We start from the raw sequence: 17,138 nt of genomic DNA on the forward strand, positions 1-17,138 counted from the left end.
GGCAAATGTATTTAATATAAGGTAACATAAGAAAAGTACATAAAATTTTCTTATTCATGTGACTATAAGTATTAAATAAGAAACACCTGAACATATTAATATGTTTTGAAGGGGAAGGACTGTTAAGACAATAGTGGTAGTACAAAAGTTCATATGTTCCAGTAGATAATTTATATATTATGATTTGAACACATATTATATATTGAATATATAACACAACTAATCTTCCCATTTGTGGGCATTTGACTGGGACTACCACATTTTATGCACATTTAAAGAAAAGAAAATGATAATGCTAGAAACAGGTTTCTAGCAATATATGCAATAGACTTAGTGAACATACAACCAAAATAGAATTCAATAATAATAGTTTAAATGTTGGGTGTGACCATGATATAGTCTAATTTATGTTGAAGATAGAACAGTCATAGCTATTTAACCCATCTTTAATAAGCATATAATGTCAAATTTCAAAATGCATGCCTTTTTCTTTTCTTTTTTTGTTTTTTTAACTTACTGCTTTGTAAGTTCTCTTTTGTCCAGCATGTTTCCGAATTTGTTCTCCATTTGGCCCTGTTTCCACATGCATCGAATAGATAATGTCAAAGAAATCTTCAACCACAGCTACCCGCCGCAAAGATAGCTTCTCATCTACCCCTACGCCATCCTAGAAACAAAGCCAAAAAAAAAAAAAAGGCACAAGATTAATAAAGAAATATGGAAATATGTATTTAATATATAAGGTTGACACAGAAAGTTCATTAGACAAAAACATTTTAATAAACTGATCCAAATCATCTAGATAATAAAGTTCAAAAAATTATGATTGAATATCTCATTTTATATATTATTTACATACAAAACTTTAAGAAACATGAAAAAAGATATTTGGCATAGTCAATCACGCTTACCCATTAATGCCACCTTTTAAATGTTAAAATGACTTAGTTGTAACCATCAGTGTAACTTTCTTAAGTTACTCTGAAATACATTATTAAGGTCCAGTAATTTTTTTACTGTAATAATTTCTTCTAGATATTGATTTCTTATCTAATCAATATCTATCGTGTCCCTGGGTACTGGGCATTGTGATTAGAGAAATGAAAGAAATAATATGAAACCTCTACTCTTAGTATCATACAATCTAGGAAAGAAAATTCATCTACTCTGCTATCCGTATTAGACTAAGGGAGAGTATGGGTTAAAGGTTAAAAATGTGAGCTCTGGAGATGATCTAGGTGTGAGCTTTAGATCATCCACTCAGAAGTTGTGTATTTTGTGCAAATCTTTTAAACGTCTCGAAATTTGTTTTCTCACCTGTAAAACAGGGATAATAGAGCCTCCTTCGCAGACCTGTAATCATTAAATGAAATAATGTATGTAAAGGATATAACCCAATGTTTGGCATATAGTGAACAGTCAATAAGTGGTGGCTTTTGCCATTTTGATGATCATGATAAAAATATAAGTCAAGTAGTAGGGGAGTTCAGAGAATAAAGATGTCACCTTTTACTGAAGCAACTTCATGCAAGAAACAGAATTTGACATGGGTGGGAGCTGAAGCAGGGGATAAGTCATGGCAGTGGGAAAGACAGCAAAGAGCCAAAAGTTTCCGTACATGACTGAGAAGAATAAATAATAAGTTTGGAATGAGATAAGAGATAAATTTAATCTTACATGGCTGCCACATGAATGAATTCACTACTTCTGAGTGGATGATCCAAAGTTAACACCTAGATACTCTCTAGAGCTCCAATTTTTAAGCTTTAACCCATCTGTCCCTTAGTCTAATGCTGACAACACAGTAGATGCATTTTTATTTCTGAAATGAAAGGGTTTCCTACTTGCAAACACACACACACGCACACACACACGCACACACACACTCTCACACAATGTTCTTAGTCAGACCTTGAGGCATAACCTGAAGTAACATGACAGCTCCATAAATGCTGGCATACAACACAAGAAGATGATTAACCTGAGCAAATCATTACACAGTCAATGAATCAAATGGCAAAAGCCTCTTCGAACAGTAGTGCCAGAAGACTGAGCTTACTGCAAAACTGAAAGCAAATCACCTGATGCTTTTTGTTAGTTTGGTTTTTATTTTATTCCTTTATTTCTTCTGGTTTACAATAGGTCTCAGTAGCAGCAGTGCCTAAAGCAGGATATTCAAATAACTATATACATTAAGTCTTATATATGGCCAAACAGCCAGGCATTCCACCTTTGTTAAATGTGAAGTGCTCCCTCACAAATTATCTGTGATGCATGTGGTTCCTCACTAGGTTTCAGACCTTTCTGACTTCTCTCCTTTAACATCTTGAGCCATCTCTTCTTCTACACTGGGCTCCATGGATAATCCTTCATTGCCTTATGATGCAAGACCAATCTGCAGTGAGAGGACAGGGAAGCTGCATGAATCACAGCAGTGACCAGCCTGGAAATTAGTTGAAACTTAGAGGATAGTGTCAGGGAAGCACCATTTCAGATGTCCACCCACCAGCTCTCCTGGCCCACCCCCTCCTCCTCAGAGAACATCCACTCTTCCTAGGCTCGAAATCCAAATTCTAAGTCCACTGACTAGCAAAACTACCCTCAAAACTTCATCTTTTCTCTCAGAAATAAAACTTAAGAGTTTCCTCTCAGTTCCTTTGCCAGATAACCAAAAATACAGTAATTTCATACAGTTAGTAAACTATGAGTGATGTAGGGATCATAGCCTATGAATTCATTCCTTCAGCACGTATCCTAAAAGTACCAACTACTGCCAAGCCCTCTTCTGCTAGGTGCTGAAGTTATCAAAGTGTATGAGACAGATAACCCAGGTTTTTGTGGGTTTCAGTCTAGTAGAGAAAATATTAAACAAATCATTGCTATGACTATATATTAATTTCCTGTAGCTTCTGTAACAAATTACCACAAAATGGGTGGCTTACAAAAAAGCAAATTACTGTAGCTTTGTAGTATAGTCTGAAATCAGGGAGCCTGATTCCTCCAGCTCCTTTTTTCGTTCTCAAGATTGCTTTGGCTATTCGGGGTCTTTTGTGTTTCCATACAAATTGCGAAATTTTTTGTTCTAGTTCTGTGAAAAATGCCAGTGGATAGACCTAGAGTCTGTCATACAGAGTGAAGTAAGTCAGAAAGAAAAAGACAAATACCATATGCTAACACATATATATGGAATTTAAGAAAAAAAAAATGTCATGAAGAACCTAGGGGTAAGACAGGAATAAAGACACAGACCTACTGGAGAACGGACTTGAGGATATGGGGAGGGGGAAGGGTGAGCTGTGACAGGGCGAGAGAGGGTCATGGACATATACACACTAACAAACGTAAGGTAGATAGCTAGTGGGAATCAGCCACATGGCACAGGGATATCAGCTCGGTGCTTTGTGACCGCCTGGAGGGGTGGGATAGGGAGGGTGGGAGGGAGGGAGACGCAAGAGGGAAGAGACATGGGAACACATGTATATGTATAACTGATTCACTTTGTTATAAAGCAGAAACTAACACACCATTGTAAAGCAATTATACCCTAATAAAGATGTTAAAAAAAAAAAGCAAATTTATCCTCCCATAGTCCTGGAAGCTAGAAGTTCAAAATCAAGATGTTGACAGAGCTGGTCTCCCTTTAAAAGCTCTAGGGAAGAATCCATTCTTTGTCTTTTCCAGGCTCTGGAGGTTGCCGGCATTCATGGCTTAAGGCCATATCACATTGACTTCTCTTTGATGTGTTTCTCCTCTGTGTCTCTCATTTACAAGGACCCATCTTATATGAGGGAATGTAGGGCCTGACCAGATAATCCAGGATAATCTCCTCCTATCAAGATCCTTAACTTAATTGCATCTTCAAAGACTTTCTTCCCCAAGTAACTTTTACAAATTCCCAGAATTGGGATTTGAAGTCTTTGGGCAGGCATTATTCAACTGACTACAGGTAATATGTATCAGAGTACAGAAGGTACAAGTTGTGCTATGGGAGCATATATCGGAAATGGCTTACAATTATTGGCCAACAGTAAACACTCCCTGATTTCAGACTACACTACAAATCTACAGTAGTCAAAACAGTATGGCACTGGCATAAAAACAGAAGCATAGATCAGTGGAACAGGACAGACAGCCCAGAAATAAACCCACGCACTTATGGTCAACTAATCTACCTCAAAGGAGGCAAGAATACACAGTGGAGAAAAGACAGTCTCTTTAATAAGTGGTGCTGGGAAAACTGGACAGCTACATGTAAAAGAATGAAACAAAAACGTTCTTTAACACCATATACAATCTCATTTACTATTGCATCAAAAAGAATAAAATACTGAGGAATAAACTTACTTAAGGAGACAAAAGACCTGTACTCCAAAAACTATAAGATGCCAATGAAAGAATTAAAGGTCACACAAACAGATGGAAAGAGATACCGTGTTCTTGTACTAGAAGAATTAATATTGTTAAAATGACCATACTACCAAGGCAATCTACAGATTCAATGCAATCTCTATTAAAATACCAATGGCATTTTCACAGAACTAGAACAATTAATTTTAAAATTTGTATGGAAACACGAAAGACCCCAAATAGCCAAAGCAATATTGGGAAAGAAAAATGGAGTCGGAGGTATCAGGCTCCCTGACTTCACACTATACTACAAAGCTACAGAGATTAAAACAGCATGGTACTGGCAGAAAAACAGAAATATATATATAATGGAATATTACCCAGACATAAAAAAGAATTAGATGTTGCCATTTGCGACAACACGGATGACCTAGAGAGTATTATGCTAAGTGAAATCGTTCAGAGAAAGACAAATACTGTATGATTTCACTTACATGTAGAATCTAAAAAACAAAACAAGTGAACAAACATAACAAAACAGAAACAGAGTCACAGACACAGAGAACAAAGAGATGGTTGCTAGAGGGACAGGGCATAGGGGATGAGTGAAATAGGTGGGAGAAATTAACAGGTATAAACTTCCAGTTACAAAATAAATGAGTCACAGGGATGAAATGTATGGCATGGGAAATATAGTCAATAACAATGTAATATCTTTGTATATTAACTAGTCTTATTGTGGTGATCATTTTGTAATGTATAGAAACACTGAATCACTAGATATGCACCGGGAGCTAACAGAATGTTATAGATCAGTCATACTTCAAAAAGCAAACAGTCATAGAAAAAGGAATCAGATTTGTGGTTACTTGAAGAGAAGGGTAAGAGTAGGGGAAATTGGATTAAAGTGGTCAAAAGGTACAAACTTCCAGTTATAAGTCCTAGGGATATAATATACAACATGATTAATATAATTAACACTACTGTATGTTATATATGAAAGTTGTTAAGAGTTTTCATCACAAGGAAAAAATTATTTTTCTCCTTTTACTTTGTATTTATATGAGATGACTGATGTCTACTAAACTTATTGTGGTAATCATCTCATGATGTATGTAAGTCAAATTATTCTGCTCTACACCTTAAACTTATAGTGTTGCATTTCAATTATATCTCAATAAAACTGGATGGCCAAAAAAAATAAGAAAAATCTCAAATCAGATTCCTACCTTTCCACCTTAAGTAAGCAGAAAAAGAGTAAAGTAAAATGAAGCAAAAGGGGGAAATATTTAAAAAGAGGAGAAACAAATAAAAGAGAATAAAAAACAATGAATAAGATCAGTAAATTCAAAGAGTATTCTTTGAAAGTTTTTTAAATGACAAAACTTTAGCTTTACTGCTCCAAATAAAGAGGGAGAAGATTCAAATTACTAAAATCAGGAATAAAAGAAATATCCCTACTGACCTGACAAAAATAAAAAAGGGTTTAAAAATATTATAAACAACTGTATGCTGACAAATCAAATAACCACATAAAATGAACAATTCTTAGAAAGATGTAAATTACTGAAATTGACTAAAAAAATAGAAAATCTGAATAGGTTTGTGACAAGTAAAGATACAAAATTAGTAATGAAAAAACGCTTTCACAAAGAAAAGCCCAGGTTCAGAGGGTTTTACTGGACTGAACATTCAAGGAATAATGGCCAATTCATCAGAAAAACAGATGAGAAAACACTTCTGAAATCACTCTATGAGGCCAGGATTACCTTTATATCAAAACTAAATACATCACAAGGAAAAAAACTACAGACAAATATATTTTATGAATATAGATATACAAATCTTCAACAAAACACTAACAAATTCCAATCATATATATAGTAATTATTATTATATACCACAACCAAGTAGGATAATCCCAAGTTGGTTTAACTCAAGAAAATGAATTAATGTAATAAACCATTTTAATAGAGTAAAGGGAAAAAAGCATATGATCACCTCAACAGATGCAGAAAAATATTTGACAAAAGGAACATACTTTTCTGGCAAAAACTTAGTAAACTAGGAATAGAAAGGAATCCTCAATCTGATAAAGGACATCTTGAAAAGCCCCACAACAAATATCTTATTTAATGGTGAAAGACTGAATGTTTTCCCTCTAAGAAAAGGGGCAAGACAAGAATGTCTGCTCAAGCCACTCTACTTAACACTGTATTTTGAGCTTCTAGTCAGGGCAATTAGGCAAGAAAAAGGCCCCTAGATTGGAAAAGAGGAATAAAACTATCTCTTTTTGCAGATGACATAATCTTATACATAAAAAGGCCTAAGGAATCCACTAAAAAAACTTAGAATTCATAAATGAGTTCTGCAAAGTTAACATTCAAAATCAATATACAAAAATCAGTTGTATTTCTGTTCATTAGCAATGAACAACCCAAAAATAAATTAGGAAAAATAATTCTATTTATAATGGCATATAAAAGAACAGAATACTAGGTATTAATTTAGATTTAACTAAGTTATAGTTAACAAAAAAGTGCAAAACTTGAACATTGACAGCTGCAAAACATTATAAGAAATTTAAAATCATCTAAATAAATGTAAAGACATCCTATGTTCATGAATCAGAAGGCTTAATATTGTTAAGATGGCAATACTCCAAAAAATAATTTACAGATTCAATGCAATTGCTATTAAAAAGCTAACTAGCTTTTTTGCAGAAATTGACAAGTTACAATTCATATGTAACTGCAAAGTATTAAGAAAAAACAAAATAGTCTTTTAAAAGAAATTTGGAGGTCTTACACTTCTTAATTTCAAAATTAATTATAAATCTAAAGTAATAAACATAGCATGGTACTGGCATGAGAACAGATATATAGATCAATGGGTTAGAACTGAGCTTCCAGAGATAAATCCCTACACTTATTTTCAATTCATTTCCAACAGGAGTGTCAAGTTAATGCAACTGGGAAAGAACAGTCTTTTCAACAAGTGGTGCTGAGACAACTGGATACCCAATGCAAAAGAATGAAGTGGAATCTCTACGTCACACCACAAAAATTAAATCACAATGGATCATCTATCTAAGCATAAGAGCTAAAACTTACAAGAAAACAGGAGTAAATATTTTTAATCTTTAGTAAGGCAAGGTCTTCTCAGTTATGACACCAAAAGCAAAAGCAACAATAGAAAAACTAATAAATTGGACTACACCAAAATGTTTTTTAAATTCATGCTGCAAATGATACAATCAAAAAAGTGAAATGAGAGCCCATAAAAATGAGAGAAAATTATATGTCTAATAAGAGACTTTCATCTGTAATACATGAAAACACTTGCAACTCAATAATAGAAAGAAAAATGACCCAAATAAAAATTGGTAAAAGTCTTACAGACATTTCTCTAGAGAAGATGTTCAAATGGCAAAAAAGCACAACAAAACAGGCTCAACGTCATAGGTGATTAGGGAAATATAAATCAAAACCTCAATAAGATACTACCTCACATTCACTGAGATTGTTATAATCAAAAATAATAAATATTGGTGAGGATATAGAAAAATTAGAACCCTCATGCATTGCTTATGGGAATGCAAAATAATGCCATTGCTTTGGAAAGTTTGGCAGTAACCTGGAAAATCAAACGTAGACTTACCAAAGGACTCAACAAGCCCACACATTTGTATATATCCAAGAGAACTGAAAACATACATTCACATAAAATATATTGTACATAACAAAGCAGCATACTCATAATAGCCAAAAACGTGGAAACAATTCACATGTCCCTGAACTGATGAATATATATAAAAAAGTGTGTTTGTTCAAAACAAAAAACTATACAAAGAAATAAAAAGAGATGAAATATTGATTCATGCTATGCCATGGAAGAACCTGGAAGATACCAAGATAAGTAAAAGTGCCAAACACACAAAAAAACATATATTATATGACTCCAGAAGAGGCAAATTTACATAGATATATTTTACATTTGGTAGTGTGTATATGTCCATGCCACTCTCTCACTTCATCCCAGCTTACCCTTCCCCCTCCCCGTGTCCTCAAGTCCATTCTTGGTTGCTTAGGACTTGGGAAGAGGAGAGAATGAGGATTGACTGCTAACGGGTACAAGTGTCTCTTAGAAGGGACAAAAATGTTCTAAAATTAGGTGGTGGTGATATTTTTATACCCTGTGAATATGCTAAAAACATTGAATTGTATACTTTAAATGAATGGATTGTGTGGTGTGTGAGTTATATCTCAATAAACCTGTTAACTATGTGACCTCCAACAGTTTTGGATTTTGAGTTTAAAGATGCAAAAAAACAGGAAGAGGAGCTCATACAATACAAATTTAAACAGTCTGCAAACACATGAGCATCTGGTGCAAATAGAAGTGGTTTAATCACCAAGGCTTATAGTTGTATACTGGTAAGTGTTTAACAGCTGTCTCATAAAAAATAAATACATAAGGTTACTGTAAATTTTAATGATATAAAAGATGTGTAGCATGTAACTTATAAATAATAATAAAATATACAATATTTTTTATTGTAAATTCCATATAGACAATTAGCTCCCATGAGCTAATACAACCTAGCTCCAAGATTCCACTGTTTTTATGTCATTCAAGATGAGTGAATGACATATTTAACGAATTAAATGAGTCATTTATAGTATAGTTCCTGTGGTTAACCACTGACCAAAAAAGCCTCTGATAACAAAAAAAAAAAAAAATTAACTGATCTAATGTGACAATTCAGGGTGCCATAAAAGAAATACAGCTTCTTTTGGATAAACTTTATATTAAAGCTAATATAATAGCAAAACTAATCAAGTTTGTAAATTGAGTCTGTGATGGCAAATCTGTGCTTAAAAAAAGATTTTTTTAACGCCCTTACTGTATTATATTAACATATTAAAATTATACTGAAGGAAAACAATGGTTAAGCTCAAAAATGAGTCACCCTCACTTACTTTCTGCTAGCTTACTGATTGCCAATTGTTAAGATGATACACATACACATAAAAATTTAAGGCAATCATATGAAATTGATAAATGAGAGACACCAAGCCTAGAGATGCTAACATTATTATGATGAAATCAAAATGTCATTCATGTTAAAAGACTACCATGTAGATCTACATGTATCTTCTTGGCCCTACAGGATCTGTTGTGAAGATACTATTCCTGAACCATTATGGGATAGATCTCTCTCCTGAAATCCTTCCTGACTACCATTCTCCACAGGAGACTGTATCTGCTTGGGAGGTAATATGGCAAGACATGGATACACATTGACACTAGTATATCACTCAAGCATACTATTCAGATCAAAACAGGAACATTTATGAGAGTTTTCCACTCAATTAAAAATTGTAATTTGGGACTTCCCTGCTGGTGCAGTGGTTAAGAATCCACCTGCCAATGCAGGGAACACGAGTTCGATCCCTGGGCCGGAAGATCCCACATGCCACAGAGCAACTAAGCCCACGCACCACAACTACCAAGCCTGCGCTCTAGAGCCCGCAAGTCACAACTACTGAGCCCGCGTGCCACAACTACTGAAGCCCACCCGCCCTGCGCTGTGCAACGAGAAGCCCATGCACTGCAACGAAGAGTAGCCCCCGCTTGCTGCAACCAGAGAAAGCTCATGAGCAGCAAAGAAGACCCAACGCAGCCAAAAATAAATAAATAAAATAAAATAAATTTATTTTAAAAAATTGTAATTAAAAGTCCAAATTTTGATACATCAAATACAACATCTACTGAAATAATTTTCTTTTAAATTATAATAGAGAATTCAAACTAAGGTCAATGAAGCCCATATACTGCCTAGAAATCAATGAATGAAAATTATCACCTTCTCTCCCTCAGTCCAACTCTTATCAAACAGATATTCTAACTGGCAAAATCATTATCATAAACTAACTGATGTGATAGATAACAACTTTAGTGAAATATCTAGAAATAAAAGCCGTATGATGGGTTTCCAATTCATAAGCAACAAATAAAACAACATAATAAAGAAAAAAGAAGAGATAGTGAAATAAATCTAAATCCTGAAAATTCAATTTTCAAGAGTCCTAAACTCAAGAATTCGCAGAGAACATCTATAGATAATCTAACCTAATTTTTACCAATACCTTTGAGGCTCCACCTAAACTGAGAGTTAGCCTTGCTCCTATCCTGTTCTGTTGACACCATCTGCTCACTCTCCATTGGCAGATTAGTTGTCCTAGGCTGAGATACAACGATGAAAGACGAAAGAAGAGGGTTCAGTCTGCGAAGACTGAAAGGTATGCAAAACATAGCTTACGGCAACTACATAAGGACACCCAGATGCTGTGGAATACAGCTCTGTAGGAGAGAAGCAATCAGGAAGCCCAGCAGTGGGGCAGTATGAAATAAAGGCAAGGCTTAGGAATTTACCTCTACTATGTGCAAGATACTACAATAGATCTTTAGCTGATTTTTTTTAAACCAACTTGTATTTGTAAGATGTATTTCCCTTCCTGAAAGAGCTTGTGGTCTACCACTAGAAGTTTTGATGAAGTATGCTGAAAGAGACTATAATTAGTAGAGTATGATAAAGCCAATGTGCTCCAAGACGGGTTCCCAAACTTGGCTACACACTGGGATCTCCTGGTGAACTTTAAAGAACAGCCTGATACCTAGATTCCTCCCACAGAGAATGTGATTGAATAGGTCAGGGGTGCACCTCGGCATGGGTTTTTTAAATACCTCCCTCAGTGATTCTGACATACAGCCAAAGATGAGAAATCAGGAGAGGGATGAATTAGAGATGAGGATGGAAGAGAATGCTGGGCTCATGGACGTCAGACCTGCTAGTCATTTATTACTTTACATGCAGTGGGAAACCAAGTGGGAAATTCAAGGATTTTTTACCATGAGAATTCCAAAATAGATCAGTGCCCTGAAACAACTCCTGTAACAGTAAAATGTAAAGTATAACCGGATTAAACAAGGGAGGTAGTGACAAGAGAGGAAAGAAAGGCAAAGTTAAGAGAAAATTTGGGAAGGTAAAATTCACCCATTGCTGGTGATGGCTTCCATGTAAAGGTGAGCTGAAGAATGAATGGATTTAAAATGAGGCAGAGAAGTGAACGAGACCAAAAAGGCGGGGGGTGGGGTGGTAGATGGGGTGGAGTAAAGAGTAGAATGAAAGGGAGAAATTGGTAGATGAAGTAGAAGCCAAGGGGCTGAGGTTAGAGGAAACAAGAAGCACAAGAGCTGCTTTGCCCTGGTCCCTGCTACAAGGTGGTTACCCTTGTAGCTACTCTTGGGGTCTGACAATGCTGCTATTCCCAGTTTACATACAGGACACTGGGCACAGAGTAACTTTCTCAAATCACTAGACTGTGCTAGGATACAAGGCAGGACTCTGGAGCACAAGCAGTTACCCCTATGAAGGGGAAAAGTGACAGGACAATACCCACCTCCACTCTTATTCAAGCAGAATGTGCTCATTTTCAAAGAGGCCATCTGCAGCCCTAAACTCTTTTTAACCTTAGGGAAGATCCTGACACTTGGCCCTCAGGGCTTCAGTTTACTCGTATATTAAAAAAAAAAAAAAAATCTGATAAATAATTTACAAGAAGCCTTCAGCTAATAAAAAATTTTGATTTTATGTATTGATTATTGAAGAAATTCACCCTACTTATGTGTGAAATATAGTATGTTTAAAAATGAAATTAAAAACTTTGAATCAGTGGCATTTTTTAGCTAACACCTTCTAAAGGGTTTGAGTTACTGACTGTGTTTTAAAAACGAAAATAACATGTAGAATTTTAAACAAACAATATTTCAGGGGAAAAACAGTACAAAGTAAAGATAGCATAAAGAGAAAAATGAAGCATTTCAACCTAAAAAATACATGTTCATGTGAAAGGCAAACCTCTACAAAATGTATTAATTTTGTACCAGCAACTTATTTGCAAAAAAATAGAGAAAACTTAATTCTACTTCTTTCTAAAATTGATGATTTACCCAAGAAAACAGCATTGAATTCCAAGCTTATGTTTCTTCAATGAGAAGGTAAATTATAATTATTTATGTGGAATATTCATCTTCTCTGCAGCACAAACAAAAGTCCAAGTTACTAGCAGGCCAATCCCCGCCAGCACAAAGAAGTCTGGAAAAACATTGCTTTGCCATATGTTCAGATACTGGCAAAAGGAGCTCTCCTTGTCAGATACTGTCTTATAGGAGGGACTTTTCACCATATCCCTCACAGACGTTGTCGCTGCCTTTGAAGTACAAATAACTTTCAATTTTGAGGTTCTGATTAACCAATTAACATTTAGGCTGCATGTTTCTTGCTTTTCTCATTATTTCACTGCATTAGCATCTATTAAACAGTCTATGTAGTAACCAACAAAAAGGTAAAAACTAAATATCTCTCCTTGACTGATATGTTTAATATAAACTGAGCATTCATCTGGAGATTTAATCATTTGAGCTATCTCTTTTAGTCATCACTGTGGATCATTCTGTATTTTGCTCTGATTTGAGAAGTTCAAATGCATCTTCTTGCATTTTCCATTAATTAACAGTCACAATCATTACCTAAAAGAGTGGTAAAGTCCCTTCTATACTTTGGTACCAGGAACCTAGAGCAAGGCAAATAAAAAATGAATTTTAGAGATACTGGTACTCATAGCAAACTTAAGGATAAAAAATTAAAAGGTCAAAAGATGTATAGTGTTCATGGCCAATAACCTATAATGCATGAGTATATTCAGAAGAAAATGATAACAAGAAACAAATCATTTAAAGCCTTTGGAGATAAGAAGACTATCTTTTGAGTCACAATCCCGGGGTGGGGGGTGGAGAAAGACTTAACTTTAGGAAAACTCTGAGGGCAGTAAGTGAATTGGTTACATATGGTCACAAAGCAAGAATTTTTAATCTAATTACAAGGCAAGGAATTAAAGCCTAGAAAGAAAATTTCTTCGCTTCAAATTGATCAGAAGAGCTGCAACAGAGTTTCACTGGGAAGTAAACGTGAAGATTCAGCTAGTGAGGTGTATAAGTAAGATCTCTGTCAAAACTTTATCAAAACTATAATGAGGTATCACCTCATACCTGTCAGAATGGCCACCATCAAAAAAATCTAGAAACAATAAATGCTGGAGACGGTGTGGAAAAAAGGGAACCCTCTTGCACTGTTGGTGGGAATGTAAACTGATACAACCACTATGGAGTACAGCATGGAGGTTCCTTAAAAAACTAAAAATAGAACTACCATATGACCCAGCAGTCCCACTACTGGGCATATACCCTGAGAAAACCATAATTCAAAAAGAGACATGTACCACAACGTTCACTGCAGCACTATTTACAATAGTGGACATGGAACCAACCTAAGTGTCCATTGACAGATGAATGGATAAAGAAGGTGTGGCACATATATACAATGGAATATTACTCAGCCATAAAAAGAAATGAAATTGAGCTATCTGTAGTGAGGTAGATGGACCTAGAGTCTGTCATACAGAGTGAAGTAAGTCAGAGAGAGAAAAACAAATACCGTATGCTAACACATATATATGGAATCTAAAAAAAAATGGTTCTCATGAACCTAGGGGCAGGACAGGAATAAAGACACAGACGTAGAGAATGGACTTGAGGACACGGGGAGGGAGAAGGGTAAGCTGGGACGAAGTGAGAGAGTGGCATGGATATATATACACTACCAAATATAAAATAGATAGCTAGTCGGAAGCAGCTGCATAGCGCAGGGAGATCAGCTCGGTGCTTTGTGACCACCTAGAGGGGTGGGATAGGGAAGGTGGGAGGGAGACACAAGAGGGAGGGGATATGGGGATATATGTATACGTATAGCTGATTCACTTTGTTATACAGCAGAAACTAACACAACATTGTAAAACAATTATACTCTAATAAAGATGTTTAAAAAAAAAAAAAAAAAAGACCAGTCAGGAGTGTCTCCTGATGGATCTCATAAAGGGGACATAGTGTCCTTAACAACTTCCTGACAATGGTCATGACTATGAGACATACAAAGTTAGTAGAATTACATGTAAGTTAGTTAGTAAATGGTTCCTTTCTAAAAAAAAAAAGAATAAAGCTATGGATAAACAACAAGGTCCTACTGTATAGTGCAGGGAACTATATTCAATATCCTGTGATAAACCATAATGGAAAAGAATATGAAAAAGAATGTATATGTGTGTGTATATGTATATATATATATATATATATATATACACATGTATTAAGAGTCACTTTGCTGTACAGCAGTATTTAACAGAACATTTGTTAACTCAACTTTACTTCAAAAAAAAAATAAATTAAAAAAAACCTTTATCACACTTCCCCAACACATTCTATGCCCTGTGTTATTAATATTATTACTATTATTATTATCATCATATTTTGATTAATAGTACTGACACCTAGACTGGCAATCTAGAATTCTGAATCTTCCTCTTACCCAGTAATCAAATAATTCTACCTCTGGACTGGCTCTCCAATCCACTCCTACCCCCTTTTCTACTGGGCTCTTGATTTACTAGTCCAGGAAATGATTTTTGGAGTCTAGACCAGGAATTGCAGATAGGTCGAATTGCATCGCCAAATCTATTTTTGATGGTGGCTATAAAGTATGTAAAGCCTTGATCTGGGCTGATGAGGAAGAGTATTTTTCTGAGTTAGCACTGTCTCCTATGGACTCAAAAATATGAGGTGGCACATGTACTGAGTTTCTGCCAACCCTGGCATTTTCTTTATCCCTTTTCCATTAATTTCGCTCTTTTCCACTCTGTCCTCAAATGACTAAAATAGTCTTCCTTAAAAATGATAACCATATCAACTTATGATTTATAAATTTCTATTAGGCTTTCCTGCCTATAAGATAAAATTCAAGCTCCTTAATTTATTACACATAAACCTTAATTTGATTCCAATTTACTTACCATGACCCAACTTGTCTCTCACTATCCAACACACGCTAATCACAATGAACTTCTCAACATTCCCTGAAAATTCCATAAACTTGTGACTCTTGACTTCCCCACTAGAATCTAAGCTTTCTGCAGGCCAAGACTGAGTTTGTCTTTTTTGCGGTACACGGGCCTCTCACTGTTGTGCCCTCTCCCGTTGCGGAGCACAGGCTCTGGACGCGCAGGCTTAGCGGCCATGGCTCACGGGCCGAGCCGCTTCACGGCACACGGGATCCTCCCAGACCGGGGCACGAACCCGCGTGCCCTGCATCGGCAGGCGGACTGTCAACCACTGCACCACCAGGGAAGCCCCGAGTTTGTCTTTTTACTGCTATATCGCAAGGACCTAGAATTGTACCAAGCAGAGAATAAATGGACCGTAATTTCTGAGCAGATACATGAATAAATTAAGGAATTAATAAAGAATATTATCTGCTTTCTTCCTAGAATGTCTCTCTTCAACTGGTAAATTCCTGTTCACCCTTCAAAATCCATCTCACACATCCAGCGTTCCATGAAGCTTTCCCTGATTCTTTAAAGTTAAGTTACTCACGTATCTCCCGTGTTTCTACCTCCGTTTGTTCATTCCTGTTTTTAGCATTTAATATGCTATTTGGTTTTTTTAAAATTTTCTTATAATTTATATACAGTGAAATGCTCAGATCTTAAGTATACTGTTCATCCAGTTAAGAAAAAGGCATCAAACAACAAACATTTCCATCCTACAGAGTTCTTTCATAATCCTTCTTATTCAATTCCTTCAAAGCAATGGCTAATGATTTAAATCCCCAGAGGCTAATATTTGCCTATTCCAAATGTTTATATAAGTGGGATTATACAGTATGTATGTGTGTACTTGTGTCTCATTTCTTTCATTTAGCATGATGACTTACAGATCTATTCATGTTTTGTGTGCATGAATAGTTATTTATTTTTATTTCTGAATAATATTCTATTGCATGACTAAGCCACAATTTGTCCACTTTCTAGTTGATGGGCATTTAGCTTGGTTCCAGTTTGGCACTATTATGAAAAAAAGCAGCTATGCTGTATTTTAAACGGTCCCTTCACTATAAGGTCCTTAATCTGCACAATGAGTTCATCCAGAGAAGATGTTTGGTGACAATTATTTTGAAATTTTAATACTTAGAGTAGTCCATGGCATATAGTACTTGATCAGTAAAGGTGCAAATCAGAGTATAAATCGTATTTCTAAAACCTGGATAATTTGTAGAATCTCTTTGTCAAACAGCTGGCTCATGCTGTAGGTATTGGGAAGTGATACCACATTTTGCCTCTTTGAGGCAAACTACCATATTCCACCATTTACTTCCTAAGTTTCCTTGGGAAATTCCGTTACATTTCTCAAGGCTTTGGTTTCCTTATCTGAAACATGAAGATAATTATAGCACTGACCTGTTTGAGTTAATTTGAGAATTACTTTAACTTTACATATAATTTAATAAGGACTCAACAAAGGTTGGTTGTTACTTTATTATAGATAATATGTATCCTTCAACTATCTGACTAGGTCTTTTAATAAATAGACAGTTTGGGGGATAGTTCTCTAAAAAATGTTAGAAAAAGTAAAAGGTGCCCAGAAGGGCCAACACAGTATTAAAGGAGAAGAACAAAGTCAGAAGACTGACACTACCTGACTTCAAGACTTACTATGGGGCTTCCCTGGTGGTGCAGTGGTTGAGAGTCTGCCTGCCAATGCAGGGGACATGGGTTTGTGCCCCGGTCCGGGAAGATCCCACATGACGTGGAGCGGCTAGGCCCGTGAGCCATGGCCAC

General features: G+C 35.7%; 1 protein-coding gene across 5 annotated transcripts in view; it reads right to left on the reverse strand.

The window, feature by feature from the left end:
• NOL4 (nucleolar protein 4) overlaps positions 1-17,138 on the reverse strand; it is a gene marked incomplete at both ends in the record, with an annotated part of 392,149 nt that overhangs the window by 290,786 nt on the left and 84,225 nt on the right. For all 5 annotated transcript variants that reach the window (XM_082668191.1, XM_082668190.1, XM_082668188.1 and 2 more), the window contains one exon: positions 518-667. In XM_082668191.1, coding sequence (XP_082524317.1) covers positions 518-667 — 150 coding nt within the window. The remainder of the gene's footprint in view (positions 1-517; positions 668-17,138) is intronic.

This window comes from Grampus griseus (genome assembly GCF_964374135.1).
Source record: "Grampus griseus genome assembly, chromosome: 12".
NCBI lineage: Eukaryota > Metazoa > Chordata > Mammalia > Artiodactyla > Delphinidae > Grampus > Grampus griseus.